At 46.5% G+C, this 18,550-nt stretch overlaps 1 protein-coding gene across 2 annotated transcripts; it reads left to right on the top strand.

Annotated features, from left to right (window-relative positions):
• The first annotated feature begins 829 nt into the window (after positions 1-829).
• Positions 830-11,343, top strand: LOC109380080 (phosphatase and actin regulator 3-like). Of its 2 annotated transcripts, none has more exons than XM_019637288.1 (5): positions 830-1,282; positions 6,193-6,254; positions 7,560-7,700; positions 8,783-8,859; positions 10,771-11,343. In XM_019637288.1, exons 1-5 carry the CDS (start codon positions 1,192-1,194, stop codon positions 10,784-10,786), a joined length of 387 nt encoding a protein of 128 aa, XP_019492833.1. In that variant the 5' UTR covers positions 830-1,191; the 3' UTR covers positions 10,787-11,343. The 2 variants fall into 2 exon arrangements, with proteins under 2 accessions (XP_019492833.1, XP_019492832.1); XM_019637287.1 differs by lacking the exon at positions 830-1,282 and adding an exon at positions 5,436-5,648.
• The last annotated feature ends 7,207 nt before the right edge of the window (positions 11,344-18,550 follow it).

The following is an 18,550-nucleotide window of genomic DNA, read 5'->3' as shown; positions in this document are numbered from 1 at the left end:
GAAGGGCGTTTGGGGACCTGACCAGGCTGAGGAGCCCCGCCCAGTGAGCTGGGGGTTCTGCACGTGGCTTGGAACCGATCAGGAGTCCCCTTCCCAGCAGGGAGTTGTCAGGGAGCAGGTTCATGTTGCCCCAACATCAGCTCGGGATGTTGAAGCAGCCACCCACAGAGCCAGCAGACACACAAAGCCCCCGAGGGGACAGAGGAGCACACTGTCCTCCTGTTTGAGTGTGGAGGGCGGAGCAGCTGAGCCCTGGGGACGCCCCTGGCGTGTTGGGACAGGGATTATAAATAGGAGAGAAATATTTCTGGAGGCAGCATCCTCTTTGGGACAAAGCACTGTGCCCCTCCCCCCCCATTCTGGGCATGCCAACTCTCAGCTCTGCCATCTCCCTGCAAGTAGCTAAAAGATCCGGAACTGGGGCGGATTCCGCCTGTGACCCAAGGATAACATTATTGGAGTTATAAAAATAATTGGAGCTTGGCATTAATTATGGCAAACTACGCCTCCCTCTCCTGACAAGCCCCTTATTTATTTATGTATTTGGGGGGCTGCATCCTCCAACGCCCTCAACGAGAAGCCGTTTGAGAGGAAATAATGGTTTGTCTTCGCAGCGCAGAGCTCGGGGTCTGGGCCGGCGCGGCGCTGGCTCCTGCGGAGGAGATTCCCGAGTGTGAGCCGCGCTCCGGGGCGGGGGGCTGCGGGCTCAGGGCGGGGAGGCCGGGAGGCGGGGCGCCCTCAGTCACGCTGCCTCCGCCGGAGGCTGCTTCAGCGGCAGGAGCGCAGAGGCAGCCCGAGCAGAGCAGGTGTCCGGGCACCGAGGCCGGGCCCGCAGCTCCGGGCGCAGAAGCTGAGGCCAGGGCGTCCCCTCCTCCGCCCGGGCAGGCAGCGGTCCCCGAGCCGACCTCGGCGCTGCTCAGACGCGGCCCCGGGGACCTTCGGACCCGCCAGGCGGGGCGCAGACCTGAACATGAGGAGTCGCCGGTGGAGAGGGGGCAGGCGCGCTGCCCCGGGAGCCCCGTGACAGCGGGGACCTCCCTCCTGTTGGGGGAGGTCTGACTTGACCTGCCAGCAAGAGGCGGCCACCAGGGGTCCCTTTCCTCTCCTGCAGCTTTTGGGGAGCGATCTTGAGGGGTGCTACAGCCGCCCCCGGACCTCACAGACTCTGAGTGGAATTTGCAGGCGGCCACCATGGTGCAAAATGTAATTCTAGTGTTTTTCCGCAGACGGCTAAGCCAAAGACCTGCGGTGGAGGAACTGGAGAGGAGAAACATCTTGAAACGTGAGTAGCTGGGGATCCCGCTGGGTGTCCCCGCACGTGTGCTGAGGCTGTGGCTGCGGCTGGACTAGCGCCTGTGGGCCGTGTCGCCCTGGCGCCCGCCCTTCTCACAGCCCAGCTCCCTGCTGTGTCCCCAGTGAGTCTGAGCAGCTGAGCAATTCTGAAAGCAAATCTAAAGGAAAGTTGCTACACCCCGAAACACCCCCTGTTTTAAGACACAGGGCGGAAAAGCTCTCCCCCCGGCATGATGGAAGAAGTCCCTGTCTTCAGCGTTCTTTAATTAGTCAGCCCTGTAGATCTAAGGGAAATGCACCCATATGATGTTCTTTTCCCATGCGGGTTTCAGGCAGGTTTCCCTGGCAGCTTTGGATGGGGCCTCCTGATGGCCACACATGACACAGGCACGGTGGACAGGGTCATAAACCCCCTCCATGAAACCTGGCGGGGATAAAGCAGGCAGCTGTGTCTGGAACAGTGAGGCATGGATTCGGGCTCTGCCCTCCCAGCATCACACCCACCCAGTTAGGTATGTGGTGATATGTGCTGGATGGACACTGGTGTCCACACTTATCCCGCGCCGTCTAGAGAACACCATCCCGTCTCATTCAAGTCATTGATGAGTTGGGAGGTAAACCCTTCTGCAAGTGCTTTCAGCTCGTCCTTATATCTCTGGTCAACAGACTTCAGTTTTCAAAGCATTGTCTGCAAAAAGTGCCTTCTAAGGGCCTGGATTTTTAAAGTATTTTCTTTCTTTCTTTCTTTTTTTTTTTTGGTCTTTCTGTGGTGAACCCTGCAGACATTCTCTGGCTTTGGTGTTTTTATTCCGTGAACATCTTTTTAGCAAGTTACGAGGTGGGCGCTCCATGGGGAAGCAGAGGGCAGAGCTCACGCCCCGGGTGCTGAGTGTGAGCTGAGTCCCTCCTCTCCTTCGCTTCGGTTCCTTCATTAAGTGCCCCAAACAATCCCCTCCTTTTGGGCTGTTGGAAATAGCCCTCAGATTAAGAATTGTTTTACTTTTTAAACTTAAGACACGGAGACGACTATTCTATATGGTGTAAACGAAGCCTCNGTGTTTGTGGAGCTTCCATCTCTGTTTAGAAACCTCAGGGACACTGAGGTCAGGTCTGTTCTAGCGGGATAAACCGTCCCAGACCCGTAACTGGATGCCACCTGTCAGGTCCGCTGCTGTGGGGAGGGTTTCCCCAAGTAGTACATTCTCTCGGGCAAGAAGAATGCCAGGATTTATTAGGGCATTTGCAAGGATTTGTTACAAAAATGCAAAGGGACTCGTGGGATGGGGCTGTGAGCAAGGCCTGTGGGGTGTGTGGGGAGGATGACATGACCTCTGACCCGGAGGCAGGCGAGGCCCGGGAGGCAGGCATCGCCGCCCCACAGAGAGTGGCAGTAAAGTGTGCGTCCTAAACATGGACGTAACTAAGCAATAGAAATCGGTGCTTCCAAACTGGGAAAAGTTGGACAAAACCTCAGCCTCGGAGGATAGAAATATACACCTTGGTCTTTAGGGTAGGACTTGGGGTGAGCAGGGACAGGGGACGCTGTGTGGGCTCGGTGGTCCCTGCAGGGCGAGCACAGGCTCCCTTGTTTGGTGACAGTGTGAAGTGAGCCCACGCGCCTTGTCCTTTGAGTCACCGCACAGGGTCAGCTGCTCTCTGTTTTCCTCGGTTGCTTGGGAGTCTGTCGAGGAAGGAACAGCATGTTTTATAAGAAAACGCGAAGCAACATCAACCTCCCTTCAGTGTCAATAAACAGGACTCTCCAACCCAGGGGGGCAGGTGGTTTGGCGGGTCCAGAGGTCACCTGGCTGGGAGTTGTGGACTGAGTGAGCCTGGGGGAGGGACTTGACCTGTCGGAGCCAGTGAAATGGGTGCTTGCAGGGCCTGAATATGTCTGGCCTTGCTTTTCCTGGGATTGGGGCTTACCCTGTGCAAGCGGTTGTCATAGCAATACTAATGCAATGATAGCTCAGTAACGTTTATGAAACTTACGTTATGTGCCACGGACTGTGCTTTGCCTGCACGCACTCAAGCCTAAGCTGTAAATGCTCAGAGAGGTTAGCTAAGATGTACACAGTCACACAGATGGTAGGCGATGGACTGAGATCGGACTGAGGCAGGCCAGCTGGCTCTGGACACCAGACCTGGATGCAGCCTTCTCCATGGAATAGCTGCAGACAGTCAGGCCTGACATGGTTGTTCCGCAGTCACCGAGGGCCCAGGCTCCTCCACCTTCCTGCTCAACGTGCCTCACACTGGCATTTATCCTCCATGGCCCAAGATGGCTGCAGGAGCACCAGACATCCCATTCAAGCTTCAAAGGTGCAGACACCCCACCTGAGGCAGCTCTTCAAGAAGGTTCTCGGTCAGAACCTCCTCACATGGCCATGCTTAGCTGGAACAGATGCTGCACGGAGAACACTCANAACCGAGTGGACATGGGCAGGGCCAGCCGCCTGAGCTGGGTCCCTCGGGCCCTTTGTTCAGCTGTGGGTTTGTACCTGAACTTGCATGAGTGGCAATTCTCATTTCTGCAGACGTGTCCTCTACGAATTTTAGATAAGTGGGACAGGGAGAGCCAGCCTCTGAGGCCAGATTTCATGACAACATCAACCGGAGGAGCGGCGCATAGGAAGGGCTGACCCCTGACTGCTCGCTGGGCTCTGAGCTGACTGTTTTCCCAGCATGACCGCAGTCCTTGGCAGGGACTGTTGTCCCCTCTGCAGATGAGGAAATGGGGCACAGAGAGGTGGAGGTGAGTCCCAGTGTCTCACAGTCAGTGAGCGGCCAGGCAGGAGGTTTGGGAGCGCCTGTCCCTAACCACTGGGCATCACCACCTGATGCCTCCGTGTCCCCCACTCATCTTGCATGCGAGGGCAGAAAACGGATGAGATACTACCTATGGCCAGGTCTAGGTTCCGGCTTGTGTCAGGGTTAATGAAGCAGTGACGTCCACAACTGTGGGGCTGGGTCCTGTGCCTGCTTCAGCGTCAGCAGCACTGAAGGAAGCTTTGTGTCCCTCGTGATGTGGGACGCTGTGCACGTGTCACCGCCCTGGTCCTTACAACGAGCCCCTGATGCCGGTATCGCAGCCCTTTATTGCGATCGGGGCCTCGCCATGGCCAGCCCCGGATGTCACTGTTACAATAACAATCATTATTGCCGCCCATAAAAATCTGTGCAAACTTTGCCTGCTGCCCTGCGGTTCACCGTGGTTGCTGTGACGTAGGGAACGTTCTAGTTACAGGGAGAAACTGAGGGCACAGGGAAGCAGCCCTGGTTTCTCCTGCAGCATCAAATGCCCCTGCATACCTCTTGGGGTGTGTAACCCCCACTTACAGAGATTTCAGGTCCCTGCAGTGTGCAGGTGCTGGGTGCAGAGGTGGGAGGCATGCACAGAGGCGNGCTCCCAGGTAGGACGTCATGGAGTCAGCGCCCCATAGAGCATCTGGCCCAGAGAAGGACCTTTCCAAGATCAGCTCCTGAGGCGCCTGTGCTCCGTGAGGCACCTGTGCTCACACGACCTTGGTAGTGGTGCTGACCTCGTCCACGGTTGACGGAAAGCAAGGTCTGATGTCAGTGTTTTCACATGCCAAGGCTGCACTTGCCAAGTGTCCACGGCCTATTTGTAGGAAACCTGAGGAATTAGTTTCCTGTCATCACTCAAACCCTCAGCCTTATATGTGATACTCTCGCAATTTTGTTTTCTGATAGTGTTATCAGCTTTCTGACTAGAGCTTATAACTGTGGTTCCTTCAGGTTTATCACTTGGATTTAGAACTGAGAGCATAATCGGGTTTTATCTCCTTTTCTAAAACACTCAAACGTGAGATGAATCTTCCTTTAAAGAAAAAAAAAATTGGTGAGCGCACACGGGTTAGCATATTAAACACCCATGCACCCAGCCTCCGGAGCGCATGGACGTTTGACATGTTTTCAGTGAAGGCTGATAGTGTGAGACAGTGTGATGTGCAGGCAGCAGGGTCCCCTCCCGGGGCGACGTTTCTAGGAGTGCTGGCAGAGAAGCCCTTTCCTGGGTTAGGAGTCTGTTGGGTCAGGTCAGGGCGCTGAGGCTTTATTTAGCAGCAGAGTACCAGAAATAGGACTTTCATTATCTCGTATCCTAGGGCAAGGATGGATTTTACGCTGCATCCCAGCATTCTGCTCTATTCTTAGCTCCCGAGTGTAGGTGTGAGCACAGCGTGAAGGTTCGTAGTCACAACTCACGGGCAGAGCCGACTGGGTGAGAGACGCAGCCCCGATGAGGCTCGCCGTGTTCTTGCTCCTGCCGCAGAGTCCCCCGGGCTCCTGGGCGTGTCTGCATTGGAAACAGTCCCTGAAAATATCCATCCCAGGCAAGCATATATTGCCCAGAATCTGAACGGGGTGTTTTTGATCTTATGTTGGTTGGCTAAATGTATGTATACTATTAAATGGGGGGTAAAACCAAGCAGTGACAGTTCTGTGAATGTTCGTTCCTATGTATACCTGAACATACATATTATATAAAACTGATCCCAATACAGCTGTTTTTGTTTGCCATCTATGTTTCTAGAGGTAAATACACACACAGAGATACGACATCCAATTAGAGCGGAGAGGGGCCTGCTTTCCGTTTCTCCTGCAAATAAATGCACAGCAGCCATCAGTGTGGCTGTGTGTGACCTAGAGAAGGGCCCAGCACATGGGGTGATGGCAGAACCGCCCTTCCAAGTGCTTCTGCGTGCCAGGGAGAGCAGCAGCTGGCATAGCGGGGGAAACAAATTGCGACGTGGAAAAAGGTGTCACCTCCAGGCAGAGGCCCACAGTCGGCTCCGAAATAGGGGCCCCCTGAGTGCACCCCGCTATAGAGAAGCAAGTCTCAACCTGCCCCCTCCCTTTTGTTTTCATCGTTCACAGAAAGGAATGATCAGACAGAGCAGGAAGAAAGAAGAGAAATCAAGCAAAGATTGACCAGAAAGGTACTATAATTTAAGCGTCTCATTTCCTGAATACTAGGGGGAAAGTGGACGAGAAAAGAGCTGGCTCTGATAGGGACGCGAGACATCTGTCTGTGACCTTGATCAGTGATTTCCACGGCAACAGTGAACTCACTTCCCGAATCCTCGAACACCAGTGCCGTGTGAGTCGGCCGTGCCTCCGGCAGGTCCACACCCAGCACAGGAGCGCCGTGGTGTGGCGGTGCCGTCCAGATGCTATTTCCTTTCATTTCCAGAAGCCAGGGTTGACTGGGCGCTTCATTTATTTGGGGTCTACACAATGCCTAAGCATGCATACCTGGGTGTCAGTGGTCTGGTTACCTTTTAGGCAATTTGGTCACCTTCAGTTCATCTGGAAGCTCCTGACGGCAGAAAGTTTCATTAGCCCAGGGTTGGTATGCGGGACTGGGACCGTTAGAACATACTAGGGCCAATATACGCGTAGGCAGCAGCTCCGTGCACTCTGAGCTACTGTTAAAGCCCTGACCATCTCTAAGTTCAAGTGTCCCGGTGTCTCCACTGTGCTCCATAATAATAAAGCCTCGAACCGCCTGAAGTGAAGAGAATCTCCTTCCTGAGCCTGACTTATGACCACTAGCTGTAGTTAGTATTTTAACTTGATCAGTAACTTTTTCAAAAAGTTTACCTAACGGTGGTTGAAAAGCAGCAGCTGCTGCCGTAAGATGTGCGTAAGATTAATTCACGCACATTTCCTTGAGCCTGTGCTGTGTACAGGGCACTGCTAGGCAGCCGGGGTGTGAGCCCCCCCGATGAAACGTGTTAAGGGGACAGGGCTGTAACAAGAGTGTATAATTCAAGCCCTTCACTTTAGATCAGCGGTTCTCAACCTTCCTAATGCCGTGACCCTTTAATGCAGTTCCTCATGTTGTGGTGACCCCAACCATAAAATTATTTTCGTTGCTACTCTATAATTGTAATTTTGCTACTGTTATGAATTGTAATGTAAATATCTTTTTGTTTTCCGATGGTCTTAGGTGACGCCTGTGAAAGGGTCGTTCGACCCCCAAAGGGGCCGCGACCCACAGGTTGAGAACCGCTGCTCTAGATATTGGTACACATTAGGGCTGTATCTCACAGTTTCAGAGTTTTATTGGGTTGTTGGAAAAGTCATGATGTATTTTTTTCTATATTTTTCGCTGCAAAAATGCGTCATGACTTTTCCCACAACCCAATATATTTCTTTCTAGAAATGTGCTGTTTGTTTAGAGTCCTTGAAGAAAGCTCGTTTGGCTTTCATCGCCTAACTGTGATGCTTTTTTATTTCAGCTTAATCAGAGACCCACAGTTGATGAACTAAGAGACAGAAAAATCCTGATACGATTCAGCGATTATGTGGAAGTGGCGAAAGCACAGGACTACGACAGACGGGCAGACAAGCCCTGGACGAGACTGTCGGCAGCAGATAAGGTACGAAGCTGGCCTGTCTGTGTTGGTCGGGGGTGTAGGATCCCGAAACGAGGGACCCGTGTCGTGCCAGGGAGCCTGCTGTTAGACAGTGGGCGCCATAGCTGTTGAAATGAAGGCTGTGCCTTGATCCCATGTCGGTTTCACAAAGACAATAACCCAGGGTCAGGGTCGTGATTTCAGCTAGGGGACAGTTTTGTCCCTAGGGACATTTGGCAATGTCTGGAGACATTTTGGGTTGTCGCGAGTGGGGGTATCTATTGCGTGGAGCCAGGGATTGCTGCTAAACACCCCACAATGCACAGGGCAGCCCCCCACAACAGAGAATTATCCAGTCCAAAGTGTCAGGAAGGTGGACGTTGAGAAACTTAGTCTGAGGGTGAATCAAAAGTAGGAGAGGCTGGCCAAAAGAGACTAGATGGCACGGGATTAAACAAAATGAGCTACAGGGGGGACGGAGGTGAGCGGGAGACAGCCGTGCCGCTCAGGAAAACCTCTGCAGTGGACAGAGGTGGCTCTGGAGTCTGACCTGGCCTTCAGCCGAGGCACCTCTGGGACCCTCCTGTGCAGCCTGAACTGAATGGTCAGAGCCAGGCGACAGACCCCTGACGAGACTGTGACGTTTCTCATGCACATGCAACGGCCATGTTGTTTTTCAAACAACACAAAACATAAACGCATGCTGAAGGTAGGTGAGCTTCCTGGATTACCTGATTGCAGAATTCCCGTACGTTTACCAAAAGCGGAACTTGACTCATCACTGTGGTGTTCCTGCTTTAGAAGCGCCCTAAGCACGGGCTTGGTCCGTCTGTTTTGTATCATGGGGACAGTATCTCCCTCCCCCAGCTCAGCAAATAAAGTCTCTAAGCATGTCCATAACACTAGCTGTGTGCAAGCCCGTGAAGCTGAGCAAGTCTAAATGGCGAGCAAAAAGTTGTGTCCTCTGTTTCCTTTTTGGAATATATCATAAAATATCACGGAAGTCAGCAGGTATTAGGCATGGTTGTTAATCCATACCCAGGGTACTCATTTCTGATGGCGACTTTTGGATGCCCTGTGAAACAACGTGCTGTTTTAAATTGCAGGCCGCGATCCGCAAAGAACTAAATGAATACAAAAGTAATGAGATGGAGGTCCACGCGTCAAGCAAGCATTTGACAAGGTCAGATTTCTATTGGTATGAATTTCATGACGCTTATTACATGGCGTTTATTTAAAAAAGAAAATTGCCACGAAGCACTATGTATCCAGGTAAACAAACTCCGTGTTTCTGCAGAGAACTGTCTTTATCAGACAGAATGCTCCCCGGTGAAAAGTGGGGTTCGTTCCCGTGGTTTCTTCTAGGGCTTGGTGAAAGGTGATTGCGTGGAGCAGTACTGCACAGCTCACTGGCGTGTTTAAGTAGTTCATGCACATTTAAGAAAGTTAGCCTCACAGCAGTGACAGTGACTTGCCTGTACATTTAACTCCCTTTCTCTAATATCCACAAGCCCCCCAGTTCCTAGGGTGCTTGTGTTTAGGTGAGTGCTGTGTAATTACTCTCCACCCTCCCAGTTACATTTTCCTGTCTTATTTACATTTATAGTCACATCTTAAGCACAAGCTAGTGCTCCCCCAAAGCTCAAAGAGCATTTGATTCCTCAGCAAATATTTTGAGCACCTACTGTGTGCCAGGCAGCCTTCTAGGTGCTGAGAAAGCAACTTTGGGATGAGATTAAGGGAGGTTCCCATCTTCATGGTGTTTATGTTCCAGTGGGAATATATTGGCCGATTCTTCCAGAATCAAGACTTTTCACACCAAGGTGAATCTATTCTCTGTCCACATGATCATAAGCAAAGACGGCGTGGGGTTTCTTGTCGATGATGGAGTGGGAAGACTTACTTCCATTTGCTCGCTTGGCTGCGTATTCGTTCAGCATTGTCCTCCTCCTGTCCGCAGCCATGACAAGTAATACTCCCTGAAGCTCTCATATGCCTTTCATCCTAAGGGGGTGACGCCTTCGAGGGCAGCTGTGGCTTTGTCATTTCTCCCTTGGTCTAAAGATGTTGAAGCCCCAAATACAAAGAGAAAGGCAACCCTGCCTTAAACTAAAATGATGGATTCCTTTCCTTTTCTCTGTCACAAAGTGGTCCCAACAGTTGTTATTTAAAAGATCTAGTCTACTCTGTAAGCTCAGTGTAGGGACAGAAGCCAGGTCCTATAGAATTGCGTCGTGCAAGACAGTTTAGGATGAATGTATCAAGGGCAGAGGAGGAGGCTGGAAAGGCAGGAGAAAATGACGCAACTAAATAGTCTTAACATTTTTAAGGTTTTCCTCCTCCCAGTGACTGGCGTACATTGGGAGGGAGTGGATCATTTTGTTTTTGGTTGTTGAAAACACTCAAAAAATGTTTAGGAAATCAACATTCTCCAGTAAAAAGCTCAGTTACTTTTAATGTTCACTCTGTGTTAAAGAAAAAAGGATCTAATTATTACATATTCTATGCATGGTAATGTCAAAATATTTATTTTCTCATTATACATTATTAAAAGAGATGTTTACTAAAAGGATGTATTTTCTCTCCTATGTCCTTGATAGCTGTCTTAGATGACAGAATTTTAAGAGTTAGCCCCAAGCTTGGGCATCAGGAAATAATTAAGATTTTTATACCACCACATTTTCGCACCTACTGTCAGTTTTTAAAAGAACAATATTTTTAGTCCTATGAGATTTTCTTAAGTGTATTAAATGTTACTACGAACATATTACCAGCTCTACAAAAGAAATCATAACTTTACTCGTTTCCGATAATTTGTTTCATCCATCCATCACTTCTGATTCCGGGGTACTTCAAGGGTTTAACTGACAGCTTTTGAACTAAGTTTTAGGTGATCTTAAGAATTCAGGCTGTAACTCCTTTCTGGGCCCCCTGGGAGCCATCTGAGGCCCCACACTACTGTAACCAGAGTCAGTTTTACATGTCGGACTTCTGAGAAGCTTTTAATAGCGACAGATTTATTTGTGGAAGGTTTTGTCAGTTGTAACTTAGAAATGTATAACCTTACTTGATTTGTTTTCAAAATAATTTCTAGATTCCACAGGCCCTAGAGATTTTCTTCTGAGAAGAATTTGCGTTTAATTTTTGATACCAACCCTGAACATTCGTCAGGGAACTTTCCTGAAGTTCAGCTCGAGACGACCTGCTGTGTTTGTGAGAGGCGCGGGATCACACACACAGGTGACACCGTGGCCGCACTTAGCTGTAAGAGGACAAAGCAGAGGACACGCTTCACTGTCTGGCGTCTGAGGAGTGAACTGTTGGGTCAGTTGGGACCCATAGTCACCCTGCTGGGAGAAGACTGCTTGCTCTTCCAGCTTGTTGACAGCTCTGCAGCGTGAGCGAGGGCGGGCTCACCACTCCACGGCCGGCCGCGGACGTGAGGGACACGTGCCGATGCAGTGTCATTCAGTGTTATGTGGAAAAGACACTTTTATTCGGATCATGATTAATTTGCGAACTCTTTAAGTTCACGTTACACAGAATGATTTACTGTACTATACTTTTCCTTTTTTTATATAATGTCTAACAAGAAATACAACCGCAACATTTTGATTCCTGTTACTTTTGTTCTTTAATTAAATGACTACTTATTGCAGGAAATGAACCTGGGCTTTCTATTTTCTTGGGGGTGGGAGAAGAGATTTGTTAGAATAGGGTTTTAGAAAACGAGTCAGGTTTTATGGTTTTGGAGCAACCAGAAGAATCCAAAAAAAAAAAAAGCATTGCAGCTTCCTGTGTTTAGTTTTGTAAACTCTGTTAGTATATATGGCTTGTGCCTTGGAAAATCAAATTATCTTTTTCAGGTTAATTTAAATTTATGTATCATTGAGTAATGAACCTAGAAATAAGTACTAACTTGTTGAAAAATTCTACCAAGATGAAAATTATGCCATTTTAAGAGTATTTTTAGGTTCACATTTAAGAACATTATTAAGAACTGTTATTACAGGCAAAGGTGCAGATGGAGTGGAGACTAGAAGGAGAAGTTCTCTCGGCATAAAGGTAAATGTACCTGAGCACAAAGGGGGGACATCTGTGAAGTAAGAATACGTGGGTCCTTGGAAGGTCATTTGAGGTGTCCTCACAAGATCGGTGCCCCCTCCCGCCCCCCACCCAGCTCGCTCCCAGGACAGTGGCGAGGCGGGGCCACCGTGGCGGAGCCCGTGGACCCGGCGCTGGACCCCCAGGTGGGCGCCATGCAGCAGGTACTGACTTTGTCTCCCAGCGTTGCTGGTTCCTAAATGAGGCCGGGATAAAGCGCCGGTGCGGCGCCTGCCACGTGCACGTCCGGGGCCGCGTGCGCCCGTGAGCTCTGCCACACGTGTCACCTCGTGGCATCCCACTTTGTAAGACTTCAGCGGGCGGCGCCCAGGCAGCTGCTCATCCCGGGGCAGCACTCTGTCCCGAGCGACTGGGCTCCCTCCTGGGTGTTAGTTGAATTAGGGTCTTGAGTCGAAAGCACCGTATGATAGAAAAATTCGAGCTCTCGCTCTGCCTTGCTGTGTAACCTACTGTGAAGTGCTGGACTTCTCTCAGCCTCAGTTTCTTCGGACTTGAAATGAACTATCTAAACCCTTTCTAACTGGAAGGCAGCTCCTTAATTTTATAAACATGTATGTGCGTGTGTATATTGTATATTTAATATATAAGATCAATATATGTGCTCTATTTTATTCACAAGCCATTTTTTGTGGCCAATCAACCTCCAAAAAACTAAAGATTTTTTTCTATTTTAATATTCTACATATTAGCAGCTCCCTATTTTATATTTTATTCAATTTAAAATATTAATTGGAGCCCAAATTATGTAAAGCTAAGATTCCCATCTTCCTCACATAGAAACATCCATGTACTTCTATGAAATGAAGAAAGGAGAGGGTCCTGGAAACCCTCCTGGCCCCCAAAGCAGAGAGGATCAGCGCCGCTCAGAAAACAACAGTGACTGTGGCTAGAGATGACCAGGTAGAAGGGACACGTGGTTAGGTTGTTTTGTCCATGTAAAGTCCCGTCACTGATGGACAAGCAAAATTACACGTTATAGTACAGGATACCCAAAGGAGGGTTTGGCTTCGTCCAGTCTCAAGGGCTCTAAGATATCATAGAACCAGGGGACGTTTTCATTGTTATCAAAATTTTTGGCAATAGTATCTAACCATTGTATTTTTATTAATCATAAACCATTACTCTAAATTGTATTTCTGTATTTCATGTTCTTACCAAGTATTATAGTGGGTAAGAGATAAACTAGAGCTGATACCCAACCACATGTACTCTGCACCTGGTAGGTACACACAGCCCTGCACTAGGTAAGGGACTCCGAATCTCTCACCCTAGCGGAGGGACAAAATTAAAAAGCAGCTCACAAATCACAGGGGACAGCAATCTCCATGCATTATATAAATTCACCTATGTTGTATAACTTTGAAGAGCAAGTTTTTATACTTCAGAGCCTGAAGACAGGAAAAAAAGCAATTTCTGCCTTATTCAATAACAAATACAGTATCTGAATTATCAGAATTCTCCATAACTAGTAGTAATCATTAATGAGGTTTTTATGCATTGACTTCACAACTCATTTGTTCTATTTTCACGAAATAAAATATGATTAATTCTTAAAGTAACAATGAATATTAAGCCATTAAAGAAATTGTTTTTAAGGAGTTTAAAAGTTTAAGAAAACTTAAGGGGTAATTTTGTGAGAGACGATGATTTTGTTAGAGCACTTCTAGAGGCATTCATTAAGTTTTAAGCCAATGTGATAGGGGAAACAGTGTATGACATGACTTTATGAAAATTGAAAGGCACTCTGAAATTATGTGAGTGATTTTGGGACAATTTAAATGGATTAAAAAAACACCTGAAATCAAGAGGTCCACCTTGTGGAATTGTATAGTAATTACAAGCCTAAATTTATCCTAGTATATGAGTATCGGAAGGTGAAAAAGTTCTGAGCTATACATATCCACAGTTCGTTAACAGCAACTTCAAGTCCAGAATTGCAAAATTCGAAGTGTACTATTAAAATTGTGAATCCCACATGTTTCCAATACCCATTTACCCGGTTCTTTTCCAGAGATTTTTTTCATATGAAACATTTCAGAAAGTGCTCAGAAGCATCGGAACATATTGAAAGCCACGCTGGACATACAGAAATATTTTAGACAGTAAATCAATATAAATTACATGTTTATTTTTCTGTGAATTTATTGGTAATGGTGATATTGGGAACATATGACTAGTTCATATTTACAATGTTGCACTAGAATGAATAATCGAAAAGGTGCCAGCTGTCAGTCCCATAGCTCAGAAAACGGTATTTTACGTTTAGAGTGATAAATAACTTTTTAAGTCTCTAATATCAACTATAAACCGCCTTAGATGTGAACAGGGAAATTCTTTAAAAATCACATTTTCTTGACAATAAGCAATGGTAGGAAATTTGGATATGGCATATATGCTAATAAGTTTTGAAGTTGAAAACAAGCTATGATATATGATTTATGCATCATTAGTTTCTAAATGCAGTTGATTCTCCCTTTTCAGGCACATATCCTGAAAATGTCACTGTGATACAGGCGTGCGCCCTAGAAGACGTGTCCACCACCGTCCAGGCCCTGCTTTCCACCCAGAGGCCTTTGTGGTTATGCTGCTGACTCCTCGTGTGGCCCAAAGCCCAGTCTCAGGAAACATAGCATCTTGCTCCGATTCTGACATTCCAGGTTATTTCCTGGTATGTTATTTTGCTCGAAATTCTACTTTAGTTGCTTATTCATAGCATTTATGGTTCCTTCCGTACTTATGCAACTCCACAGGTTAGGGAACTGAGACCTGAGCATGAATGCCTGTGACTAGTGAGCTGCTGACAGTGGTGGTGAGAGGAGTGGCCGAGGAATCACCTCCGGGGCTGTGGAGCGTCACACTAGGCCCCGGGATCAGCGCTGGCAGAGTTTGTCATGTAGACTGCCAACTCATCGTCGTGGAGTTAAGTGTTTGAGGACAGGCCGTCTACTCCCAATCACGGGACCTGCTGGGCCTCCGGTGTCAGGATTTGGTGGCATTCAGGTCTCTGTAGGATCTGTAGTGTTTAGTGTTTACGTGTCTGCCTGGCTGTACTAATACTGCAAATTTTCTCTCTTCCATGGCCTTCCCTTGTGTTCGTCTGGAACAGTTAGCACTTACAGCTCCACTTGGTCAAGGAAATGTGGAAAACCGCTACCGACATGGTGTTCAACTGTGACCCAGGTAAGAAACAGAAGTCATTAGCTACAGTGAGCATTTATGCTTAATATGTTTGAAATAGAAAAATCAAGAAGTGTTAGCTATAGTAGATGATTAACAATCTTTAGCCTCTGCTAATACAAAATTGATTTAAATCACTATTTCTGTTAAATAGGAAGATAAATTGAGGAATAAATTTTATAAGAAGAGAGATCTCATCTTTAAAATTTTTCTTCTAAACTCAGGGTGTTGCAAACTGCAGCCCATAGACCAAATCGGGGCCCCCTTTTTTGTTTTTAATGGCCTGCAAGCATTAATGATTCTTATGTTTCTGAATGGTTACATTTGCCATGTTTTTACAAGTACCTACATGATATCCTCAAATTTATCTTTTGACCCAAAAGCCTTAAATACTTACTGTATGGCTCTTAAGACAGTTTGCCTACTCTTGCTCTGAAATTATTTTTTTAAAGTTTAAATATATAATAGGAAATGCTAAAAGTGAATTACTCAAACAGCTAAATTGTTTATAAATAAGCTTAAAAAATGTTTAACACCGAATGCTTCAAATTTTAACCCTCATTATAAACTCTTTGCTGAGTCATACAGTGATGTACAAAAGTTTTTTACAGTTTTGGTGAAATTCAATTTACCTTTTTTTCCCCCGTCACTGTTACTTTTGATGTTATGTTTATGAATCTGATGCCAAATCCAAGGTCATGAAGATTTACTTTTATGTTTTTTCCTAAATTTTTGATCCATTTAGAGCTAATTTTTATATATGGTGGAAGGTAAGGTTCCAACCTTATTATTTTGCACATGGCTGTCCAGTTGTCCCCAAACCATTTGTTGATGAGACTGTTCTTTCCTCATCAAATAAGTTTTGGCACCTCTGATGCAACTCAATTGACCACAGATGAACAGGTTTAGCTCTGGTCTCTCAATTCTACTCCATTGGTCAATATGTCTGTCCTTATACAGGCACCACACTGTTTTGATTAATTTAGCTTTGCAGTATTAAATTGGGAAGTGTAAGTCCTCCAACTTCATTTTTTCAAGATCGTTTTGCTATGTTGGGTCTCTTCCATTTCTCTCTGACTTTCAGAAATGGCTTTTTCATTTCACAAAAAGGTCATTGGGAGTTTGGATTGGGCTTGATTGCATTAAATCTACAGCTTGCTTCAGGGAGTACTGCTGTTTTAACAATATTAAGTCTTCCAATTGATGACTATGGGATGTCTTTCCACTTACGTCTTCTTAAATTTATTCCAACAATGTTTGTAGATTTCAGTGTACAGTAAACCCTCACTTAATGTCATCAATGAGATTCTGTGATTTTAAGCGAATTGTGGTATAACGAAACCAGTTTTAACACAGGCTAATGGGTATACAAGAGTTAAGTTCCTAAGGTATCTCATTGTTATAATGAAACAATGTTTAATGAAATGATGTTATTTGAGGTCCTGCTCTGCAAATCTTGCACCGCCTTGTTTAATTTATTCCTTTTAACATGCTGCTGGATTCAGTTGCTAGGATTTTGAGGATTTTTACATGTAAATTCATAAGGGGTTTAATCTTCTGTTTATCTTAGTCTGTTTATCAATTTCCTTGACCATTTCAAAAACCAACTTTTGGTTTCATTTTGTTGTTTTTCTATTTTTTTTGTTTTATCTACACTGTAATCTTTATCGTTTCCTTCCTTCTGACAGCTTAGGGTATAATTTGATCGTTTCGTAGTTCTCTAAAGTATAAAGTTGGGTTATCGATTTGAGAGCTTTCTTCGTTTTTAATGCATATAAATTTCCAGCTATGAGTTTCCCTCTGAGCATGGCTTTCACTGCATCATGTAAGATTCAGTTGTTGCATTTTCATTTGTCCCAAAGTATTTTCTAACTTACCTTCTGACTTCTTCTTTGATTCATTGGTTATTTAAGAGTGTTATCACTGGGGAGTTTTAGGTAAGGGAGTGGCATGGTATGATTTGTGATTTAGCAAGACTAGGTTGGCTGCTAAGTGAATAAAGGGTTGTGGAAAGGCAAGTACGAATGCTGGAGGTGGTTGCAGTTGTCGACGTGAGACACGATGTTGACACTGTCAAAGGTGGTGCAGTGGAAGTGGTGGAAAGCAGACACGTGGAACAGTACTGTCACAGTAAAATCTGTAGGACGTGTTGATCAACTAACTGGCCACAGGAAAAAGAGAAATCAGGAATTCTAGGTTTTGGCGTGAGCAACTGGGTGAATAAAAGAGACATTTACTGAGATGGAAGGACAAGGTTTGTTTTTTTGTTTTGCTTTTCCCTTTGTTGATGAAAAAGAATGTGGAGGGAGAGAAATCAGGAGTTGTTTTGAGAATTGAGATGCTTGTTAGAACTGTCATAAAGCAGTGTTTATGGCCCTGTGACGGGCAAAGTAAAGGTCAGAGCTTTTCTACCTTTGGAAGTCATCACCGTAAAGATGGCGATTATATGGGACCAGATGAAATTCCCTAGGAGAAAGTGACACACTAGGAATGAGCTCCAGACGAAGGGGTAGAGGCAAGACAGAGGGGACATGCATGCCAGCCGAGGGGGAAACGGCACCGAGACCAAGGAAGAACACAGAATTAGGTCTCGTGAGATAAATCACTGGTGAGTTTGATTAAAGCAGTTAAATGAAAGAGCAGGGACACAGCTGGACTGAGGGAAGGTGAGGAGCAAACAGGAAGCGTGGAAGCTGAGATGGTAACTGGAGAAAATTCAGTTTGTTCAGTAGGTGAGTAGAGAATGACGTGGCGAGGGCAGCAGTGAGTGGGCCTGGGTGTCAAAAGCTTTTGCTTTGTTTGTTTTTAATAAGTGTGGGCTATACACCAGGATAGAAAAGTGGAAGACAGTAGGATCCACACCATAGTAGGGGGCTGTCCTGAAATAAAGAGGCAAATCTGCCAATGGAATGTGTGGGAAATCAGAAAAAGCTGGTATCAATGCAGATAATAAGTTAGACTTTGGGGGAAGAGATGAGGCAAAGAATTAAGAGGTATCAACATACAATTATCATCTGAAAATGTGGTAAAGTCAATTAAACAGATGGAGTAAGGGTTGCCGAGAGCCCTTTGAAATATGAGGTCCGACATGTGAAGCTGGTTACGCTTCTGCCCCAGTGATGTTCAGGCTGTGGAATGGGGAGAATGGGATAAGAACAGTGGGTGATGTAAGAGTCTTGTCCATCGGGCCACACATGTCGCGATAGGGCTCTAACAGCGTCATAGGGCAACATGGACTTGCAACTCCTGAGAAGCCTCAATGTTAAAGTTGTCACTGTCCCTTGACATAGCATTCCCGCCACCCTGTCACTAAATCTTACTTATGTTTATGAACAAAGCTGAGTAAGAAGCCACTGTGACCACGGAATTTAAATCCTGGTAGGATTCAAGCCCCCCCACCCCCATTAAGCAGGCATGTGAGGTGTGTGAGCTGCTGGGTACTGTTATGCTTTGGATACCTGATTGGAGGGGGAAGTTTTGTTGGACCAGTGTTTGTAAAACCAGTGTTTGTAAAACGGGAAAATGATTCACAAAATAGTTTTATTATAATATTTATGCAAAAGACAGCACTT

Source organism: Hipposideros armiger, unplaced genomic scaffold (assembly GCF_001890085.2).
Source record: "Hipposideros armiger isolate ML-2016 unplaced genomic scaffold, ASM189008v1 scaffold_32, whole genome shotgun sequence".
Classification (NCBI taxonomy): domain Eukaryota; kingdom Metazoa; phylum Chordata; class Mammalia; order Chiroptera; family Hipposideridae; genus Hipposideros; species Hipposideros armiger.
Note: the sequence above shows the minus strand (reverse complement) of the source record. Positions and strands in the feature narration are given on the sequence as shown.